This window comes from Otolemur garnettii, unplaced genomic scaffold (assembly GCF_000181295.1).
Source record: "Otolemur garnettii isolate 467f Iridium unplaced genomic scaffold, OtoGar3 scaffold00074, whole genome shotgun sequence".
Lineage (NCBI taxonomy): Eukaryota > Metazoa > Chordata > Mammalia > Primates > Galagidae > Otolemur > Otolemur garnettii.
In genome coordinates, this window is record NW_003852469.1 from 9,494,816 (window position 1) to 9,517,937 (window position 23,122).

Sequence of the window (23,122 nt, forward strand, 5' to 3'; positions counted from 1 at the left end):
AAGATCCAGAGAAGTCTGTTGCACATCCTGGTAAATGTGAGGAAATTTAGATAAATCACTTGGACTAGGCGAGATGGTGGGAGGAAGAGGCAAATATGTACAATGAGAAAGAGAAATGGTTTGAGCAGTAAAATTTTTAAATATGTGCTCATTAGGATATGCCTCTTGTATCTGAACAAAATTGAGCTAATACTGTATATGGTATAATTAGACTGCTTGCACAGAATGATTAAATACATACCATGAATTTGCCCTGAGTGGTAAGCAATAAGGAGCAGTTTAATTGAGAAGAAAATTTTTTCTTGGATATTTGTTTTTATTATACAATAATTATCACATGGCGGAAAAGAATGCATGAGAACACAGCTCCACAGATTTTATTTTTTGTAATTATAAAAATTACTTGATTGTAACTATTAATTCTTGGAGTAAATATTTTATATTTCCATCACTTCTGTGGGGAAACAAAGTAATTATGAATTACCTAAAAGAAATTTATACTGTGAGATTGCTTACTATGGGTATGCTATAGATAGTAATTAAATAAACACACAGTTTCTGATAGGATGAACTTCACAGAGCTGACTATTATTGTTAACTCCACCAAGGGAAGCTTTAGCATGCAGAAATAATGCATTGTAAATGCATTTTCCTGAAAATTTTATCCTAATGAAGCAATTTATTTCTATTGGTGGGTATTTGCTGTTGGAAAATCATTGAAAGTGGCTTATTGTTGAAGGAGAGTTACTATCCATCCTGGATTGCCTGGGTCAGTTCTAGTTTACGCTTGTTCTGGCATTGGTGTGGACTATGGTTTAGTATTTGATTTAGACTTTTCAAAAATGAAGTGTTATCATTAACAGTTGCAATAAAATAAGCCAGCCTGGGTTTAGTAGGCCTCTACTTCGGACTGTTGGCTTCTTCCATGGTCTCCTCTGGGAATGTGTGAGTTGATACTTGGATGTAGTTGAATCTAGAGATAATCTGGGATAACTTATCTCTTTTCCCTACGGTGATAGCTTCCTTTTCAGGACAGTTGGGGGTACTCACCCATTAAATGTGCTTGGCTTGGAGAGTAGTTGCTGGGGACAGTTAACTTCTTCAAGCCTGGTGGCAGTTGGGGAGGACGGGGCCTGGCAGCTACCTGTACCAGTGGCTGTGCAGTGGCCACAGCTGGATGCTGAGGGACACTGATGCTGCCAGGACACCACTTCCTTGGGTATCAGTGGGAAATGGGACATTTTGAAGTAGAGTGACAAGATAGAGGCTAAGCAGTTCTTTAAATTCTGCTTAAAAAACTGTATTCCTTCTTGCTACCGTGGTTTTTGTCATTTATTGCAAGGAGTAAGTTCATAGCGTTTTCTTAGGTTCAGATTTTAACAACTATAACAATTTGAGTTATAACTCAAATACTATAACATTTACCTTTTTAAAATATAAAATTGCTTAGCCCTAACTACTATCTATCTTAATAATGTTTTCATCATCCCCCAAAGAAATTAAGTACCCATTAGCAGCACTGTTTTGTATCGATAATACTTTTTTTACTTTGTAATAGTTTAAAGTACATATTTAATGATTCTGTCATTCCTGTTCCCTCTTCAGAGACTCTTACTTTAAATAATAAATGGTTACTCTCCTTCTGATGCAGGCCATGGTAAAGAACAATGGGATAGAGTAAAAGACTCCCAGGCACAGGCCTAGTTCAGCCCAGCCTGGAATGGCTTTTATGATTCTCAAGATTGTAACAAAACAACAACAAAGCAGCATGTGTGACAGGGACCTTATGTGGTCTCAAAGCCCCAAATATTTACAATTTGGTTCATTATAGAATAATTCTGATACCCCTGGTTGAGATTCTGTGGCTGACAGTGTTTATCAGAAGGCTTTTTTTTTTTTAATTTTCTCTATACATGCACGTGTTTTTATTTGGTTTCTACTTTTTACCTTTATAAAATTAAAGAGGCTTAAAATTAACAATTAAGATAAGGCCTAGAAACAAAAACCTTGTAAAGAACGAATGAAGATACATACATCTGGAAAAGAAATCAGATGGTTGCTGCAACGAAATATTGAGCAATAATAATAATAATGCAAAAAAAGTAACGTTTGACTGTGAGGTTCAGTATGCAGTCATCAGTTAACTTTTTTTTTTCCCAAAGTCTCAATAAATAGACAACTAATATTTATAAATAAAAATAGAAGATAATTTCAAAAAACAGATTATACCAAATCTTATAGACAATAGAAAAAGAAGAAATACTTTAAAATCATTCTACTTCATCTGGATATACCTGATATTAAAATTGGAAAAAATATATTATTATAAAGGGGAAATTACAAACATATTTCACGTATAAATGAGGATGCAATATCCTTAACAACATATGAACAAGTTGAATTAAAAATTATTGTTCAAATAATGGACTTTGGTCAAAATTAAATCCAATTTATATGAGAATTAGTCACTATTTTATTTATTTTTTTCTTTTCCTTTCCCTTAACCCCTCCTTCTTTCTCTCTCTGTCTGCTCTCCCTTTCCTGCACTCCCCCCACCATGTCATTAATTGTCACTAATTGTCCTCATATCAAAGTTGAATACATAGGATTCATGCTTCTCCATTCCTGAGATGCTTCACTAAGAATAATGTGTTCCACCTCCGTCCAGGTTATACAAATGCTGCAGAATTTCCATTTTTTTAAATGGCTGAATAGTATTCGATGGTATACATCGAATACATATACCACAGCTTGCCATTCCATTCCCGAGTTGAGGGGCATTTAGGCTGTTTCCAGATTTTAGTGATTATAAATTGAGCTGCGATAAATAGTCAGTACAAATGTCTTTATAATAAAAGGGTTTTTTTTCCCCCTTCTGGATAGATTCCCAGTAATGGGATTGCAAGATCAAAAGGGAGGTCTAGGTTGAGTTCTTTGAGGTTTCTCCATACTTCCTTCCAAAAAGGTTGTATTAGTTTGCAGTCCCCCCAGCAGTGTAAAAGTGTTCCTTTCTTTCCACATCCGCGGCAGCCTGTGCAGTTTTGAGATTTTGTGATATAGGCCGTTTTCGCTGGGGTTAGATGATTATCTCAGGGTGGTTTTAATTTGCATTTCTCTAATAATGAGGGATGCTAAGCATTTTCTCATATGTTTACTACCCATTTATCTGTCTTCTTTAGAGAAGGTTCTGTTCATCTATCAGAAGACCTTCTCCGCACAGTATTTTATCATGAGCATGTCTTTGTTAGTTAAAAAGCTTTGGAAATTAATTTCTCCTCGTTGGTTTTAGTGTTATGGATACATGAGGCTCTGATGCCCCAGAGCTGGCTCGGGATATAGTTTGTTTCCTGTCTAGAGCAAAGGTTCTCAATGTGAGGCTTCCTCCCTGCAGTGGGTGTGTCAGGTCAGAGTTATTTACTACTTAGTACGATAACATTATTTTCTTTCTCCCTGTTGATACTGTATAGTGTGAAAGCAATAGAAGGGGCCTTCCCAGAAATCCAGGCAGTGGCACTAAGCTGATCTAGCCATCACTGTGCTCTCCACTTCCTTGTTCCAAGGGAAAAAACAAAGACGAGTTTCACCTAAAAGTGTCCTTGATGAAGCCAGTACAGACTAATTGTATTACATCTCAAGACTTGAGTTTCATGTGTGATGACATGGCAACAAGGCGGTCCTGCTCCTGATGGCTAATTCTAGGAAAAGCATATTCATGTCATTTGGGTTGGTGATTATGAGCTAGTCACTTTTTTTTCACAGAAAGTCATTTTTCCTTGCGAAAATGGCTGACAAACTGTGGTGATTGGCAGACATTTTCTTAAGAATGACTAGAATAAGCCTATTGCTTTAGAGAAAATGGACAGTGTTGATATAGCCAGTGATTAAAGTTACTTTTGGCCAAGAATTAGGATTTTGGAAAGCTCATATCTGGCACCGAATGTTTGACAGCTTCCTAATACTGACATTAAGGTGGTTTTTTTATATTATACAATGAAACATGTAATTTTACAATTATACAATGAAACGTGTCAGAAAATATTTTGCCAAGGACCAGTGTGTGATACAAAATCAAGCCCGAGTAAAAGATATATTCAAAGTATTAGATCTTAAGTATTAATTAGTAAAAGATGTATTCAAAGTATTAGATCTTAAGAGTATAGAAGTTCATTGACATGAATTTAGATTCTACGTTGCAACTAACTTTTTTAAAACTACCACTTGTCTTAACAAGGTACTAAAAAAGAATATTTATAATTATCCAGGAAGGGAATTGAAACATTCCTCATTTTTTCTAGTTAAATAGCTGTGTGACACCAGATTTTCTTAATATACTTCGCCCACAGCAATATTGAGTGTGGAAGTGGCTCTGAGAATCCAGCTGTCTTCTGTTAAGTCAGCCATTAAAGAAGTTTGTAAAAACTATAAAACACTGTTGCTAGTCTTGCTAAATTTTGTTGTTTGGGAAAATACCATTATATTTAAGAAAATATAGTATTTAAATTATATGATGGATTTATTACATGACTTTATAAGTATTTAATTTTTTCTGTTTTAAGAACTAATAGGGTAAGCATCATGAGATATATATAAGCCACATAAACAAGAGCTCTATGAAGTCTTTAATACTTCAAAAAATATAAAGATCTGAGACCAAAATATAAAGATCTGAGACTTATCATGGGTTTAGGCAATTATTTTCATAGTCCTTTGAAATTTACTAGCTGGAAATAATTTGTATGAATGTGTCACCATAAAGTTTTCATGTGTTTGGACAGACAATATCATGATCATTTCACCAGACATTTCCTCTTGGCCATATAAGAAAAATCTCTTCTATTATTGTGTTTTCCTTTTTTATTAACTCTCATAGCAATGCTGGGATGAAAACAACTCACTTGGAGTCTCTTTCTGAAATGGGGAGCACTGAACTGGTGGAAAAGGAGACCTCGGAAAGCCTCAGTAACGGTACCAGCAGCAACGTGGATGCAGCCAAAAGGTTGGCCAAACGCCTTTACCAACTAGACAGATTCAAAAGATCGGATGTCGCAAAACACCTAGGCAAGAAGTATGTCTGACCCAAGACTGTTGTCTGACTTTTATTTTGTTTTGTATGGGGGGTGTTTTTGTTTATTTCCATGTTGTCCATTTCAATAACCAAGGCTATTCTATTTTATTAATTTATAGCAATGAATTTAGCAAACTGGTTGCAGAAGAATATCTGAAGTTTTTTGATTTTACAGGAATGACGCTGGATCAGTCTCTCAGGTATGATTAAACATTACTTCTACTCTTCATTGCCTCCAGATGATTAATTTTTGGAGGAAGTAATGTGCTGTACCTAAAATTTTTTTTCTTTTTTCTTTCTTTTTTTTTTTTTTTGAAAGTTAGAAGTTGAATGTCCCTGTGGCTCAAAGGAATAGGGACTGGCTCCATATGCCAGAGGTGACGGGTTCAAACCAAGCCCCGACAAAAAAAAAAAAAAGTTGAATGTTCCTTATCTGAAATGCTTAGGACCAGAAATGTTTTGGATTTGGGATTTCCAAGTCTAAAAATGTGAAATCTGAAATGTTGCAATGACCATTTTCTTTTAAAATGTTTTCAATTTGGGGGGCAGTGCCTATGGCTCATGGAGTAGGGTGCCGGCCCCATACACTGGAGGTGGTGGGTTCAAACCTGGCCCTGGCCAAAAACTGCAAAAAAAAAAAAAAAAAAAAAGAAAGAAAAAGGATTAATCACTAATAAATCACATATTTTAAAAAAAAGGTTTGGATTTGGGATGCACGTGCTGTACTTTGTGAACTTAGTTCAGATTATATTATAGATGTTAAACATAGAAGAGAATAAGAAAGTTATTGTTTTGGCGAAATTACATGGGAACGGATAATCTGCCTCTAATGGTAAGCCCAAGTCCAGATGGCACAGTAAAGAATGGTGGCAAAGCAAAGCTGCAGAACAAAATGGAATCTGGGGGAACTTTTCTGTTTTTCAATTTTTTTTCATTGTGGTAACATATGTATAACATAAAATTTACCATCTCAGCCATCTTAAAGTATACAGTGGCATTAAATACATCCGCAATACATCTGCAATGTTGTGCAACCACCACCACCACCCATCTCTGTAACTCTTCATCTTATAGAACTGAAACTCTGTGCTCATTAGACAGCACTTCCCCCTTCCCCTTTCCACCCAGCCCCTGGCAACAACCATTCTGCTTTTGATTTCAGTGATTTTGGCTATTCCTAGTACCTCATGGACATGGAATCATAATATTTGCCTTTTTGTGACTGGCTTATTTCACTTAGAGAGCCCTCAAGGTTTATCCATGATATAGCATATTGCAGATTTTTTTCCTTTTTAAGGATAAATTAATATTCCATTATGTGGCTGTACCGCCATTTGCTTATCCATTCTTCCATCCATGGACAGTTCCAAGTTTTAGCTGTTGGGACTAAAGCTGCTATGAACATGGGTGTGCAAATATATTTGAGACCCTGCTTTTAGTTCTTTTCGCTAGTGAATTTGGGTTTTGAATGATCAGTTGTTTTGTTTTTTGTTTTTTGGTATGTATATAACTGGTGGTATATTTTATTGAAGGAATACTAGTCTTTTAAATGCTATTTTTTTAATTTTTATTAAATCATAGCTGTGTACATTAATACAGTCATGGGGTACAGTGTGCTGGTTTTATATACAATTTGAAATGTTTTCATCAAACTGGTTATCATAGCCTTCATGGCATTTTCTTACTTATTGTGTTAAGACATTTATATTCTACATTTAGTAAGTTTCACATGTACCCCTGTAAGATGCACCGTAGGTGTGGTCCCACAATCACCTTCCTTCAACCCATCCTCCCCCCTTCCCTACCCCTCCTCTTGCTCTCCCCTTTCCCCATATTCTTGGGCTGTAATTGGGTTATAACTTTCATATGAAAGCTATAAATTAGTTTCATAGTAGGACTGAGTACATTGGATACTTTTTCTTCCATGAATGCTCAGTTGTTTAAAGAGGAACAGTTTATAGACTGTTGAATAATGGAATGTTTTCTGATGTGTTTGCTTACTGTAGCCAAATTGTCTTTTAAGACTGTACTTTGGAATTAACTCTTGAGTGGAATAAGAATGGATATAATAACCAGTGGAAGGGATCTGTCTGTAAAATTGTTTCCCAACATTCTCTACTTTTTGCTGACCTTTTCACATGAAGATGTCTAAAACATAGGGATCCTTTTCACATTATATTGTATGGCCAATTTCTACCAGCAGCAGAAGATAAAACCCAGTCATCTTTCGGTCTCACAGACTATAAAATGTTGGAGCTTAGAAGAATTCTGAGACCTTATAATGCAACCCTTTAATTCTACAAGTTAGGAAACTGACAATGTTTAGATCAGAATGTACTATAGCGATTTATTCTGTGGCTCATTCCTATATCAAGGGCACTCAGAAATTTTCTAATAAAAGCAGGTAAGGGTATAGAAAAGGTCTACATTTTTGCTTTGCATTCTGATGTAGTTTATTAAAGTTATGGAAAATTAAAGTTTAATCAATATAATTTAGGTTAATAAACTAAATCTATAATAAGGAAAAAAGCAAAATTTTCATGGAAATATGGTTTAGTGTGCATATGTGTGCATATGTATATATTAATAATTCTTAAGATATTTTGGATATTTTTTCTTCCCATCTCATATTTAGGAAAATGCATCTATGTTATCAAGTGAGGGTCATCTGGATCAATCTATAATAAACCATACTCTCATTGACTGGTTTAATTAGTATGTGGCTCTAGGCATATTTCTGATTTTTGAAAGTTTAGTATATCAATTATTTCATAATTTAAAGAATAAACTAGGGTTTTATCATTCAATTTCCTCCTCATATAATAGTAATAAAAGTGATTAAATTAACAAAAGTCTGCCATGCACATGACATTGCAACTGTAATTTTGGCAGTGGAGTGACTAGTGGAGATTACAAACTTGTAACAAAACAAGAAAAGAATACTGATGTGCATAGAGTTTTAAAACATGGCCCATGTATGATTATGCCTTGAGTCATAAGTGGTTTGGGGGATTTTTATTGACCTTTTAAAATTGACTACTTGATACTTAATCATAATGGGTAATTACCTACCTTTCCAAAGCTTGTTACCCTGGGTAAAGCCCCATGGCGTCATAGCTCACAGCAACCTCAAATTCTTAGGCTCAAGAGACCCTCATGCCTTAGCCTTCCCAGTAGCTGGGAGTTCAGGCTCCCCCGCCACACCTGGCTAGTTTTTCTATTTGTGGTAGAGCTGGGGTCTTGCTCTTGCTCAGGCTGGTCTTGAACTCCTGAGCTCTAGCAGTCCACCCTCCTTGGTCTCCCAGAGTGTTAGGATTATAGGTATGAGCTACTACACTGGGTCTCCAAGGCTTTCTTGATGTATTGACCACCACTGTTACCACCCTGTCATCTTTTATATTGATATTTTATAGAATTTAAATACCAGTATATATTTATAGTGATTATAAATATATAATATATTATATTACATATAATATAGTAAATGACCATCCAGGGAGTGATTTTTTTAAGATAACTATATATCTTCATACCATTCATCTCATGTTTATATAACTTAACTGTTCGAACATAGTGTGATTTAAATTTTCGAAAATTTCACTTTTTTCTCCTTAATTCTTTTTTAGGTATTTCTTTAAAGCATTTTCTCTTGCGGGAGAAACTCAAGAACGAGAGAGAGTTTTAATACACTTTTCAAATAGATATTTTTATTGCAATCCAGATACCATTGCTTCACAAGGTAATCTGAACATAAGTTCTTCAATATCTTTCCTATAATAATAATTTTCCTTCTCGTGAAAATTACATTTTACAAATGTGCAGAAAAAAAATAAAAATCATCCAATTTGAATATTACTTGAATAATATTACTTACTTGAATATAACTTACTTGAATATAATTACTTGATATATTACTTGAATATAACTCATTACTTGAATATAACTATTTAACACTTTGACTTACTGCCTTCTAGTCTGTTTGTCTAATATTTAATGTCACATTAGAATTATTAAAGTTTTTATTTTCCTACTTTTAATTTCATTATTTGTTCATTTTCTTATGCCATTAAGTTTTCTTGTTTTTTTAAGAGACAGAGTCTCCGGAGCGGCACCTGTGGCTCAAAGGAGTAAGGTGCTGGCCCCATATGCCAGAGGTGGTGGGTTCAACAAAAAAAAAAAAAGAGAGAGAGAGAGAGTCTCACATTATCGCTCTTGGTAGAGTACTGTGGCCTCACAGCTCACAGCAACCTCTAGCTCTTGGGCTTAGGCATGATTCCCTTACCTTAGCCTCCCAAGTAGCTGGGACTACAAGTGCACACCACAATGCCCAGCTATTTTTGTTGTTGTTGTTGCGGTTTGGCCAGGGTCAGATTTGAACCTACTACTCTTGGTATATGGGGCTGGCACCCTACTCACTGAGCCACAGGTGCCACCCAGCCATTAAGTATTCTTTAAAAGCATAATGTTTAATAACAGCATGATAGTCTTTACTCTTTTATTTTTAATCTGTTCTTCAGTTCCATAGTGTGAAAGTATAGTTTCTTTAGATTGTTTATGCTTTGCCATTCTGAGATTTTTCTGTGCAAAATGCATTATAATAAGTGAAAACTTATAGTTTTCTTATTTCTTCTTCTTACACCTTTGGCCTGTATACTTCTTGATGAAAGTGGATATCTGCTTGTGTTCATAATTAGTTTTGGAAACTTTTACAAATCTCTCTGGAAGTTGTGCTACGTCTGTGATGCTTTTGTTTGATAATAACACTGACCACTGACTTGCACCTATGATTGTAATCAACTGTGTGTTTTTTGTACCATTTTTACATAGTAAACTATTTAATTGTAAATTACTTAACTGTTGACCTGCCTTATGACCTCCATTACAATTCCCACAACAAAACAAAGTTTTTAAGAGTTTGAAGTCAAGCAAATCTTAGAAAAAAAGATTAGAAAAATCTTCATAAACTTACAAATTCTGGAATAAATCACTGATATTAGATGTATGAGAAATGCAATTATCTCCTGACTTCATTATTAACTGGGATAACTGAAGTCTGTTTACGTACCTTCCCTTCATCCTCCAGGCTGTAGCAACAGTTAATTCATCATCTGATTATTAAGGTCGTATTTCTATTTGTAAACTGGTGCAATTTGGACCAGTTATTTACTATCTCTATCACCTTCACCATTCAGCAGAGAATGAAAGAGATAGAAGAGAGTGGTTTTTACCAGAACCTTCTTCAAATCTAAGAACATGTTGACATTTCTGCCAAAAATAAGGAATTGGTTCTTGATATGCATATTTGAGAGTTGGCTGCTTGAGTTATACAAATGCTTATCAGGAATGTGTTTTAAATGTATGTAGAATTTGTAACACATAGCATAATCAAATGGAACTAGCATGAATATATTTGTAGGTGAGTAGTAGCACCTATCTAGAGACATTGATAACAGAAATCACATACTATGCTAAAAAACTTACACTTTTAAAAATAGGCTGTCTTTAATTTATGCATTCAGTAATTAGGCCTTTCTGTACATTCAGCATAAAATTGATAAGATTTTTACTGCCTCTGAAAGTATCATTGTCTACTGTACTTGATTTGGGAATTAGTAGGGAAAATATAAGGAGAACAACAAATTCTAATGTTCGGAAATGGGAAGCTTCACTCCTCATGCTTTTTCTTTTCCCATATAAAGTAAGAAATAGTGTTGCCATTTATTTAAGTAGAAACTATCCTCTGGCTTGGGCAACATTTTCCCCTGAATGTTTAGTTTTTAAATGTTCAAGAATATTTCAATATTTTACTTTGGTCTGGTCCATAGTATCCTAGACAAAACCATTCAACCTAAATCTGCTTTTAAAGAATGGCATGAAGACCAGCACTCTGGGAGATGCCTGTAGTCACAGCTATGTGGGAGCCTGAGGTAGGAGGATCAGTTGAGCCTAGCAGTGCAAAGCTGTAATTTTCTCTCATCACACCTATGAATAGCCAGCCACTGCACAACAGCCAGGGCAACATAGTAAGACCCCATCTCTAAAAGACAAACAAAAAAAGAATGGCAAGAAAGAACTACTTCTGCCTATGTATTTAAAGCCAGAAAAATAATACCCAAACAGTAAACAATAGTAAACTTAAATCTTGGTTTACTTTATCTACTTTCTTAATCAACTTTCCTCCCAGAATTTTTTTTCATTCTCATATTGTTATAGAAAATTGAGAAAAATAACAAGAAGATAAAAATTATAATCTCATACCCAGAGATAATCTCTTTCAGTATTATGTTTATTTTGCTTAATGTATTTATACTTAAATGGAATTATACTGTGTATAATGGCTTTCATATAATTATTGGGAAATATCTTTCTATTTAGACATGAATACTTGAACCACGTTTTAGTGACTTCAACACAACAGAATTGGTTTGGGGGGGTCAAATTTAATTTCGGGGGGTCTCCCATTGTCAGTGGTATTTCTGTGTATATCTGTGTGCTTTGTATGGATCTTTGATTGAGCCCTTAGTTGTAAAGCCCTCGAAGTAGATGTGTTGTGTCCCAGGACACTGTTTTCAAAGCTTTACATGTATACTGTCAAATTTTCCTCCAGACAGGTAGTAACAACTTACTTTATCAACAATATGTTCTGACTCTGTGCATCCTATAATTTATTCAGAGTCATTTTCTGTCCCCCAAACAAGTATGATTGTGCCTAGGGTGGTATCATGTTTTCATCGATCCTTGATGAGTGCTATCTTAATGATAAGAAGGGGGAATCTAACAGTTAATAGTGAACTAATGCTTTCTGCCCTTGTCTCTTTCTTTAGATGGAGTCCATTGCCTTACCTGTGCAATAATGCTACTTAACACTGATCTACATGGCCATGTAAGTGTAGGTGTGGGACGCTGTCTTACAGAATCTGGAGCATTGTGTCCAGATATGTTTATTCTCTGCATCCCTTTTTCCCATTCTCTACATGGTTCCCACATCAGGCAATAAACACAGATCTTTGGAAAACGAAATAACTTGTTATTTTACATCTTAGCACGGAACATAATTTGAAGGTACTAAAGAGTTATTTTTGCACAAATATGAGGGTTCTGTACCTTCTTTCTCCACTAGATGGCACACAGAGCTTTTACTTGTTTTCATTTTCTCTTGGAATTATGGTTGATACGTAATGATGAAAAGGGAATATAAATTCTGAAAATGTCTGTTTTGTTATCACTAAATGCAGTGGCAAATCTAAGAACTGAGCCTTTTCTGTGCTTCTCAGTCCACCTTTCACTACTTGAAATATCAAAATAACCTAATTATCTTCTATTTAAAATAGAAAATGAACTTAAAGTTATAATGGCACATGAACTTCCACTTTTTCACTGAAAGTGGACTTCCACTGAAGTGGAATTTTAGCATTTACTTAAACTTTTCATGTTATAGAAAAATAAGATTGTTTTAGTTAAATGTCAGTCAATCAATACTTGCGTAGAACAAAAAGGTCCATTTATTTTAAAGAGAAGATCAGGTTTCTATATAATCAAAAAGTGTATCATCTCTTGATTTGCTGCAATTTTAAAAGTTACATTAAAAGAACTAATACATATGTGTTCTACTAGTCACGTAATTCCCTTCTTTTGAAACTATAGTGTTCTTCTTTATAGAAGGCCAAATAGAGCCATGTGGGATCATTGAGTTAGGCACGGTTATAAGATTATTAGGGGGGAAAGGCTTTTATCATCGGCAAAGTAAAGAGGAAATTAATAGTGATAGACCCATAACTATAACATTGTCTTTATGTATCTCAAAGTACTAGACAATTGGAAGCTCCTTTATCAATTTGTAAGGGGTGAATTGAGAATAAATCAGTGGCTTATATATAGCATGTGTGTTCACAGATTCTACAGACTAACAATGTAGATACTTTGAGGGAGTATTTTTGGGTGATTGGTCTGTCATATCTCAGTGGAAATGGAAGTACTGTGCTTCCCACAGTGTGAGTCTTAAACTGAGTATCAGAATCTAACTTTTATCTAGCTTGTTAAGGGGATAACCAGTTGGTAAGTTGTCCTGACCTCTCTTTGCTTGTTACCAGTCAAACAAGTTTCCACTGCTTTCTTCAGTTCCTGTTTTGTGTACTTTGCCCCTTTCTTACCCTTCCAGTCCCCAACGTCTTAACCTTTCTGCTCAAAATAGACAATTTTAAGTGTCCTTGTGCACATTTAACCTTCACCCAAACCAGAAATTCCCAGCTTGCGAAATCCTCTTCACAGCAAATATCTTGAAGTCCCATCAACATATGAGATTTGTGCATCTGGCATCTGTTGACTGTGGAAAATATGTAATGATGGCAGTGCAGGGGGCATCTAGGGACATTTCCATTCCTATTTAAAGGTTGGGGGATCTCATAGAACTTCTAGAGGTTGTCAGATTTGGGGGATTTGTTTGTAGTAAATTCTAGATAGCTTTTTAGAAAGTTAATATACCTTTAATAACACTTCCAAATAAACATGTATTTTGTTAACCACCATAATTTGAAATATAGCAGAAAATAAAGGTGTGAGAATTATTTTCCTATTCAGATATCTCAGCATGCTTGATGTCCAGGCATGCTACCCCCGTGTGTGTAGCCCAGGTTCAGAGCCACAGGTCTTATCTTTACACAACTTTTGAGGGATTGTGAAGAAATGAGATGAAGCATTGTGTGCTTCTTTGTGACAACTGGGATGGAAGAGAGTTCATATAACTAAAGGTTTCAATATTACCTTGAGCTGTGCCACTCATAGATAATGAACAATTAGTTATAATAGCAAAATCAGATATAAGAGGGAGAAAATTATAAATAATATGAAATCTCTCCAGCATTATGGCTTTGCCCATTGTTCATTAACTTAGGGTTATCTATTTAGATTTTATATATTACTTTTCTTGATCTTTATTTACAATACATGCTCTTACAAGTCTGTTGAATATATGGTCGCTATCATAAAAACTAACCTTATAAAAATGTATTTCTCTTATCTTTCTCCTGGATTCATTTTTAAAATTTTCCTTCTAGGTGGTAAGTTTTCGTCCATGATTCTGGATATAGCATCTCTCGCATCATGATTGCCTGATTTTTTGTTACAGTGTCTGTTTGACATATTAGCATGGTCCCTATGAGGCTAAATCACGCTTAGAAAGTAAAGTGAATTATTTCTACTGTCTGCCCCTTTTCACCTGTTCTGAATGTTGTTTGCCTAGGCTACCACCACCCATGACTTGGTTCAATGCCTGACTAATGCTCTAGGGGGGTAAACTAATGAACTATTTTCCTTTTCTTCCTTATCATTGTATCATAATATCAATATAACAGCATGTTCCTCCTAAGAAGCATGGAGACGAGCTTGCCTTATGCTAGGGGAGGGGTAACCCGGGAGGTTAACTTCTTTTGGCTCTTCGTTGTGACTCTTTACTCTGAGGAATGATGTTCTGAAAGCACATTGATATGGTCCTTGATTTGGCCTGCTAATTTCCTTACTAATACCATGATGGAACATATGCTAATAAATACTTCTCATAGTTCAATGTGACATGTTGGAATTGTCTTTTCTCATTCAACAAGCACTTAAATATTGTGTGTCTGCTCTGTTCCAAGTTCCATGCCATTTGGGTAAGGCTCAGCAGTGAATGAGACATGTTCAGGGAAGCCAAGTCTCTCTGTGGTAGTGCTGGTGAAGCTGACCTCGTTAGTCAAGTTCAACTGCAGACACAGGAGCAGATAGCTGAGGTGGTGTGGTAGAAAACCTGTGGAGGTGTTTTAATTTCGCATTGGATTATAGTTAAACCTCACTAATTAGGCTAAGTAAATAACAATCTGAAGTGTATGTAATGTTTGGGGGGAGAAGTTCCTTAATCCTCTTCAGTTCCTGCTTTGAAGAAAAATGGAATAATATATCATGATCTTAGCAGTAGCATTATCTTACTTTTACTTGTCTGTAAGTTTTATTCTGTTAAATAAATATTTTGTAGCTTTGATCATGTGGCTAAAAGGCTAAGTAACATTTTTTATTCTTAAAATACCTCTTCATCTACAAAGCATGTATGCAAATTAAGCTGTATATACAGATACATTTCTATTAAACTGTAGAGTTTATCTTTCTTTGCTATATTGGAACTAAGAAATGGTACTGAATTTTGCTTGAACTGTTGACAAAGATATATATATATATATATAATGTTTGTTTAAACATTATAGGTGTATTTTATTGGAAATGGTATGAATTACATGGATTTGGCCAGTTAGAATAATTTATACTTATTCCCTTTCTGGTCTAATCTTCAACTGTGTTCTGTTTGCTACAAGGAGCCAACTCTCTCATATTTCGATCATAGTTAGTCAGCATCTAGACATCCTAGCAGCATGATCACCCAGGGCGAAGGCAGGAGGCAAGGGCAGGACACGTCTCACCAGGGCTGGCATTCGGAGGTGGCAGACGTTTTAGACATAGCGTTGAATTGCTTTGAAGAGTGAGATAGACTGGAGGATAGTCAGCTGGCCAGTTTCACAACTAGGAAGTCACAAGAGATACATAAGCCAGTGGCTGGCTATGTAAGTCCATGGTCAGAGACTATAGCCAAGCCACTATTTTTCATCAAGATTTGTTGACAAAAATCTACCTTTTAACATTGTGGTTTAAGATTTTTTTTCTTTTTTTTTTATTTCTTATACCATAACTATGTACATTAATGCAATCATGGGGTACAGTGTGCTGTTTTCATATACATTTTGAAATACTCTCATCAAACTAGTTCATAACCTTCATGTCATTTTCTTAGTTATTGAGCTAAGACATTCATACTCTGCTTTTAGAAAGATTCACTTGTACCAATTGGAAAATGTTCTTCTTAGCAAAGTATCTCAAGAATGGAAGAAAAAGTATCTAATGTACACAACCCTACTTTGAAACTAATTCATAGCTTTTATAGGAGGGTTTAAGATTTTTAATAGCAGTTTTATCCAGCATCCCTGGATTGGTAGGAGCTAGTCTCCCATGTGCAGTGAGTACCAGGCTGGTGTGTGGTTCTCTCTTTCCACCTTGGAGTGGACCTGCTGCACGTACTTTGTCCTTGGGATACTGGGGGCGTGATGAGCATCACCCTGTGTGGCCTGAGTTTAATATAGGTGGCAGGACTTTAGGGTGTTTTTAGTCTTAGGTTGTACATTTGATAAGGAGTGAAACCGAGACTAATACACCAATCTGGTAGGGAAAAAGAAAGAAGTCAAGGAAAAAAGAACATGTAGGTTTTGGAAACAGAATAATGTTAAAGAGATATGTGGAGTTCAGTTTGAGTTAGGTCATAGGAATTCATTCTTTCTTTTCTAGTCTTTACAGTGAATTCTTAGATTTGCTCTCTACGAACCTAAAATTTTAAATGGTGGATGACTATTTGACTTACTGTCAATGATAGAAAATGATTATATGAAAATTGTTATCAAGGAGATTTAATGCTTTTAATTCTTCATATTGTGCTATTGTATATTTTCATCTTCCCAAGTTGAACCATATGTAGTTAATATCCTTAAGTGTTTATAATTTCTGGTTATCATTATTATAATTGGCAGCTGTGTTAAGTGCGTTTTGCATGCTGCCCGCCCCTATTCCTGTACAGCTGTCTTCTCCATGGATACCACTTCCTGTCTGTGCTGCCTTGTGTATCCTCCATGCCCTCTGCCAGGAAATCTATCCTTGGTGTTCCTTTTTCTCCCTGAGCCTTTACCCTTGTGTAGATCCCAGTGACATCTTGATTTCCATTAAAGCAGCACCTCCTCCCTCGAAGTCCTCTCCTCCACCTGCTTGGTGCCATGTCTGTCTTTTCACTCACATGCAGCTTCCCAGCCACAATGACCTTCCACCAGGCTCTTATCCCTTGGAGCTTCTCAGAGGTCCTGAAAGTTCACAGAAGCATCAGGCCTAGATCTCAGATGGAGGGTTTCTATTGCGGTGTGTAATTCATTTTCTCTGTTACTATTTTTGTTCCGGGAAAGAACACATGTGGGATGGCCTGAGCACCTAATTATCTGTAGCAGTGTTTTCATAGGAAAATGTCATCATCTGAAAGTTTTTAATTTTAAAATGACCTTTAGATTGCAATTCACTCTCATATTGGTGACCATCTACATTTTGATAGGAATCCTTATTTAAGTAAGACAAAGTTTAATTATGTTTTGATCAATTTTATTGGATTCTGTGACCTCTCAAAGTGGAAGCCACCTTTCCTTTTTTCCTTCCTTCCATTCAACCCCTGCCTCCAATATTTTGATGTAATTCTGCTTTTCCTAGAACAGGTTCATACATGGAAAATTCCTTAGGTAGCTTTTATCAGTGTGTCATGTCAATAGGGCTCATTTAGAGACCGCAGATTATCTAATTCATACCTCATTTAATCACCACAGACTTTTTGCTTCTTGGGATTGTGAGATTTTCACATTTGCACAGTTCATTAGGAAAAGATGATAAGGGAACAGCAAGTAAGTCAGTTTTGCTCTTTCTTATTTCCTGCAAATGACTTTCGGTGGGGGGGGGGAGAAGTGAGCATGACAGTGATCGACACCTCTGACCCTTCTGATATCCATCCTGTGATGAAAAGTTAAAAGTCATTTTGGAAAGTGTTTGTAATTTGGTATTGAGTTCAGTGCCATTATCTTAAATTTTAGAGGAAGTGTTTTCTATGAAATACTGATAGAATCAACTATTTTACGACTTCTCAAACTTTCTGGTGTCGAGATATCTTTATATTCTTAAATTATGAGCACTCCCAAACTCTTTGTGTGTTAATATTTACCACATTAGAAACTAAAATATAAAAATTTAGTATTTATTCAGTGAGTTAAAACCCCTGAAGTGAATAACATACTTTCATGATGAACAATTTAGCTATACTTTGCCAAGTGAAAAATTTAGTGAAAAGAATTACATTTAAAATTTTTATAAGTTTCTGTAATATTTAGCTTGGTAGAAGATGGCTCCATTTTAATATGCATTTTAGTCTATTGTAATAAATTGCAAGTTATATAACTTCTAGAAAATTCCATTGTATATTTATGGGAGAATGGAAGTGAAAAAGTAAATAATATTGGTGGCGCCTGTGGCTCAAGGAGTAGGGTACTGGCCCTATGTACCGGAGGTGGTGGGTTCAAACCCAGCCTCAGCCAAGAACTACAAAAAAAAAAAAAAAAAAAGAAAGAAAAAAGTAAATAATATTTTTAGTATTATAAAAATAGTTTTGACTTCGTGGACATCTATCTGGAACAGGATCTCTGAGCTGCACTTTGAGAAACACTGTGCTTAAGCGACTATTTTCAGTTATATACTTCTGGTTCCTTTTCAATGGCAATGTATCACAGGAGAGGTGGAATAAATCCCAGTAAAACTTCATATATCCCTAAAGGTTGAACTTTTAACACTTAAATGAGCTATGTACTTAGGATTTGTGAAAAAGAGCATTTACTAGCACAGCTATAGTTTCCTGGAGTAAAAATTTACAAAGGATCTTGCTTTGCCCACTAATTACATAGATAAAAATAGACACCCGAGGGCAGCATAGCACGATCAAACTTATTTGGTAGCAAAGCATATAAAACAAAGGCAAAACACGAGCTTTTAGCAGAGCTACATAACTGAAGTAATTACCAAATCAGTTGTATGATTTTTCACCATTTATTGTAACATGTTGGAGAAGGTGGAATTGTCATGTGGGAGGAGTGTGCCTGCTGTGTTTTTAATATCCCAGCATTCACGAAGCCAGATTTTGCCAGTGGATGGTGAGAGCTTTATTTCTCCGAAAGCATGTTTTCCACAAAGCTTCCACATACACTATCAAAAATGAAGAATTAATAGGGCCACTATGCCTAATTCTTCAACCTCTAGGTCAGAGAGTTTGCTGTGGTCTGTTTTCATGGCAAATACCTAATTGAGACAGCTGGCCCTCTTAACACTGCCCCCACCCACCAGACTGACTTTAAGTATTGATCAGATCTTTTGAGAAGATTATATCCCTCAATTGTCACAAAAGTCATACTCTGAGTAAAGAGCTGGTCACACATATACTGAGTTTTAGACTGAAGCTTGTGTGGTTTCTAGCTTCCCTGCTAAGAATACAGTTCTTAACTCTTCCCCTTTGGGGCTCATTATATCCAGAAAAGTTAGGAGCTGCTTCTCCATTAGGGTAACAGAAGAATGCCTTAACTTTAACAAAAGAAAAACATGATATTAGGCATCCTGATGTATTGTATTCCTTAATCTATTTGCTTGCTCACTCATGATCTGTCCTCAATACCAATACCACTTTCTTCCAATTTTCTTTTAGACCAGTGGTTCTCAACCTGTGGGTCGAGATGCATAGGAACTGTATTAAAGGCCTCAGCATTAGGAAGGTTGAGAACCACTGTTTTAGACCATGGGTAGATAAATTATGACCCATAGGCAAAATTCAGCTTAGGCCTATTTTGTAAATAAAGTTTTATTGAAACATATCCACATTCAGTTGTTTACATTTTCAGACTATAATGACAGTTTTAAATAGTTGTAACAGAGAATATATGGCCTGTAAAGCCAAAAAATTCATACATGGAGTTTTACAGAAATTTTAAAGATTTGTCCATAAAATCTGCCATAATTTACTCCTTCTCCCAAACATAGATAAGGTAAGGTTGAGGATAACTGTGTTTCCTTAAAATTCTACCTGGGAATGTGTTAAAAATATATTCAGGTCAAATTTTTTAGAAATAATAAATTTATAAAAGAATTTGTCTCTAGATAGCACTTAATGTATCTTTAAAAGGAAATAAATGGAGAAAATGGTTCTTTTTATGATAAGAAAATACATTTGAGAATTGTAATATTTGTCAGTACAGAGAATAGCCTTAAATTGGGGGGGGGGAGGGAGATGTGAACCTTTAATATAGGATGATTTGAGTTTTTGATATTTTCTCTCATTAAGGATAACACCTTAATTAGCTAAACATTTAAGGATTTGGCCTATCTAATATTTTAGAGTTTCAAATTGAATTCTGATTTTTTTGTAGATTTTGCATTTTTATTTATAATCATTTTAAGTTTGATTAAAATGCCACCTGATTTTAAAGGTAATGATCCGGAGATTCATATTTAGTATAACTTCTCAGTTTTGATTAAAAATATTGCACAGATTCAAGGGCCTATTTCTATCCCTCTCTCTACGTCAGGAGGCCTTTTGAAATCCCTGTGCTTTACTGACTTACTAGGAAGAACTTAGACTATCAGAAAGCACTATGAAAGCTCATTCATGGCCATCATTTGGTTCAGAGAAGCAGGCCTACCTTTACTCAAAATTATGAATTAGGCTTGGCGCCTGTGGCTCAAGCGGCTAAGACGTGAGCCACATACACCTAAGGTGGCAGGTTCGAATCCAACCTGGACCCGCCAAACAACAATAATGGCTGCAACCAAAAAATAGCCAGGCATTGTGGCGGGTGCCTGTGGTCCCAGCTACTTGGGAGGCTGAGGCAGGAGACTCGCTTGAGCCCAGGAGTTGGAGGTTGCTGTGAGCAGTGAAGCCATGGCACTCTACCCAGGGGAACAGCTTGAGGCTCTGTCTCAAAAAAAAAAAAATTATGAATTTTGGAATTCAAATTGAATTTTGAATTCAAATGAAGTTTGGAAAGGAAATGAAGAGAACTATGACAATGTATAAGGTTCTCCTTAATACCTATGAATCCTTAAGATTCAAAATCAAAGATAAGAGGTAGCTTTTTTCCAGTGGATAATGTTTGCTTGAGTAATATTTCAAGGCATGGATACAGCTTGGTGTATGACACAGAAAAAAAAATCCAGGCATCATAAGGGGCATTTTGTTAATACTTCAATTCATTTTACTTTTATTCCCTGTTGAAATGATAGAAAAGCCTACAAGTGAAGGAACGTCTTTAAATACATACGACAGGAAGAAGCAACAGGGACTGATCTCACCCCTTTCATCTTTTCTGAATTTCTTGAATTTTACCCAAAAGAATTACCTATGCGTCAGAGGAGAACAATAAATAACAGATTAAAAACAACTCCAGCTAGTCAAGTATTCAAGAAATTATTGGACATCGTGGACATGTAAAAAGCTGTGTCTCTTGGTTATATTATTCCCTGCATTGATAAAGCAAATCAAGGCACAGTGTATTGGCTAGTTACACTAATGCTTCTTTACAGCGTAGGACTCAAAGTTATTGAATTGGTATATATGTATATAGCCATTTTCTCCACCTAATTGCTGTTTTCCTAATTGTTGCTTCAAAGTCTCTGTGAGTCAGATTGGTATCTTTGTATCAGTGTAGGTAATAGTGTGGCCACTGTTAAAAGTACACAGAAGGTAATACCAAATAAGCAATTAAAGTAAATCTAAATTTGGGATGAAGTATGATTTCATAAACAAAAATTACTCCAGACCGTATCATCGTTTTAATGTTATAAAATATGGCAATTGGTACTTAACTGATGAAAGTTTCATTTACACCTTACATTAGAAATTCATGGTGTCTTGAAAAAGCATTTTTTTAATTTTTTTATTATTTATTTATTTATTTATTTATTGAGACAGGGTCTCACTTTGTTGCCCCTGGTAGGATGCCATGGTGTCATAGCTCACAGCAACCTAAGACTCCTTGGCTCAAGTGATTCTTTTGCTTTAACCTCCCAAGTAGCTGGGACTACAGGCACCGGCCATAACACCGAGCTATTTTTTTTTTTTAGAGGCAGGATCTCTCTCTAGCTCAGGTGATCTACCTGCCTTGGCTTCCCAGAGTCCTAGGATTACAGGCATGAGCCACTGTCCCCTATCCTGAATAAGCATTTTTGAAATAGTAGTGTTTAAAAATCTTGTTCATGAATCTCTCAAGAGAATTTTGCAAAATTAGTATCTCTTCTTCCAGTTATCATCTAAATTATTTTATTGTTAAGTTTTAAGTATAGGCATATCTCATTTTATCATGCTTTTGCTTTATTGTACTTTACAGATAACTGCATTTTGGGGTTTTTTATATGCGTGTGTGTTAAACAAATTGAAGGTTTATAACAATTGAGAAGATTTATTTGCGCCATTTTGTTAAGAAGATTTATTTGTGCCATTTTTACAAAAGCATGTAACATTTTGGTAATTCTCACAATATTTCGGACTTTTTCATTATTGTTATATCTATTATGGTGATCTGTGATTGTTGATATTACTATTATAATTATTTTGGGGTACCATGAACTGTGCCCATGTAAGACAACAAACTTAAAAAATGCGTGTGTTCTGACTACTCCACTGACCAGCCATTCCCTGTCTTTGTCTCCTCTTTCTTATTCTCTAAAATAGAACAATATTGAAATGAAGTCTATGGCCATGCCACCTTGAACATCCCTAATCTTGTCTGACTTGGGAAGCTAAGCAGAGTTGGTCCTAGTTAGTACTTGGATGGGAGACAACACTGTAATTAGGCCATTTAGCAATTCTACAATGGCCTTTAAGCTTTCAAGTGTAAGGAAAAGTCTTCTGTCTCACTTTAAATCAAAAGCTATGATTCAAGCTTAATGGGGAAGGCGTGTTGAAAGCCATGATATGCCAGGAAGGTATATCTTGTGCCAAACAGCCTAGTTGTGAATGCAAAGGAAAATTTGTTGAAGGAAACTAGAAGTGCTACTCCAGTGAACAGGTGGATGATAAAGGGAAGCAGCTTATTGGTGATATGGAGCAAGTTTGGCCCAATAGAAGATCAAACCAGCCATAATATTCCCTTTAAACAAAGCCTAGTCCAGAGGACACCCCTAAATTTCTTCAGTTCTATGAAGCCTAAGAAAGGTGAGAAAGCAGGTGGCACCTGTGGCTCCGTGAGTAGGGCACTGGCCCCATTTACCGAGGGTGGTAGATTTGAACCCACCCACCCCACCCCCAGGCCAACTGCAACAAAAAATAGCCAGGTGTTGTGGCGGGCACCTGTAGTCCCAGCTACTCAGGAGGCTGAGGCAAGAGAATTGCCTAATCCCAGGAGTTGGAGGATGCTGTGAGCTGTG

The 23,122-nt window shown here is 35.8% G+C and overlaps 1 protein-coding gene across 2 annotated transcripts in view; it reads left to right on the forward strand.

The window, feature by feature from the left end:
• PSD3 (pleckstrin and Sec7 domain containing 3) overlaps positions 1-23,122 on the forward strand; it is a 470,121-nt gene that overhangs the window by 225,660 nt on the left and 221,339 nt on the right. For both annotated transcript variants that reach the window (XM_023515535.1, XM_023515536.1), the window contains exons 5-8: positions 4,871-5,065; positions 5,185-5,265; positions 8,692-8,804; positions 11,890-11,948. In XM_023515535.1, coding sequence (XP_023371303.1) covers positions 4,871-5,065; positions 5,185-5,265; positions 8,692-8,804; positions 11,890-11,948 — 448 coding nt within the window. The remainder of the gene's footprint in view (positions 1-4,870; positions 5,066-5,184; positions 5,266-8,691; positions 8,805-11,889; positions 11,949-23,122) is intronic.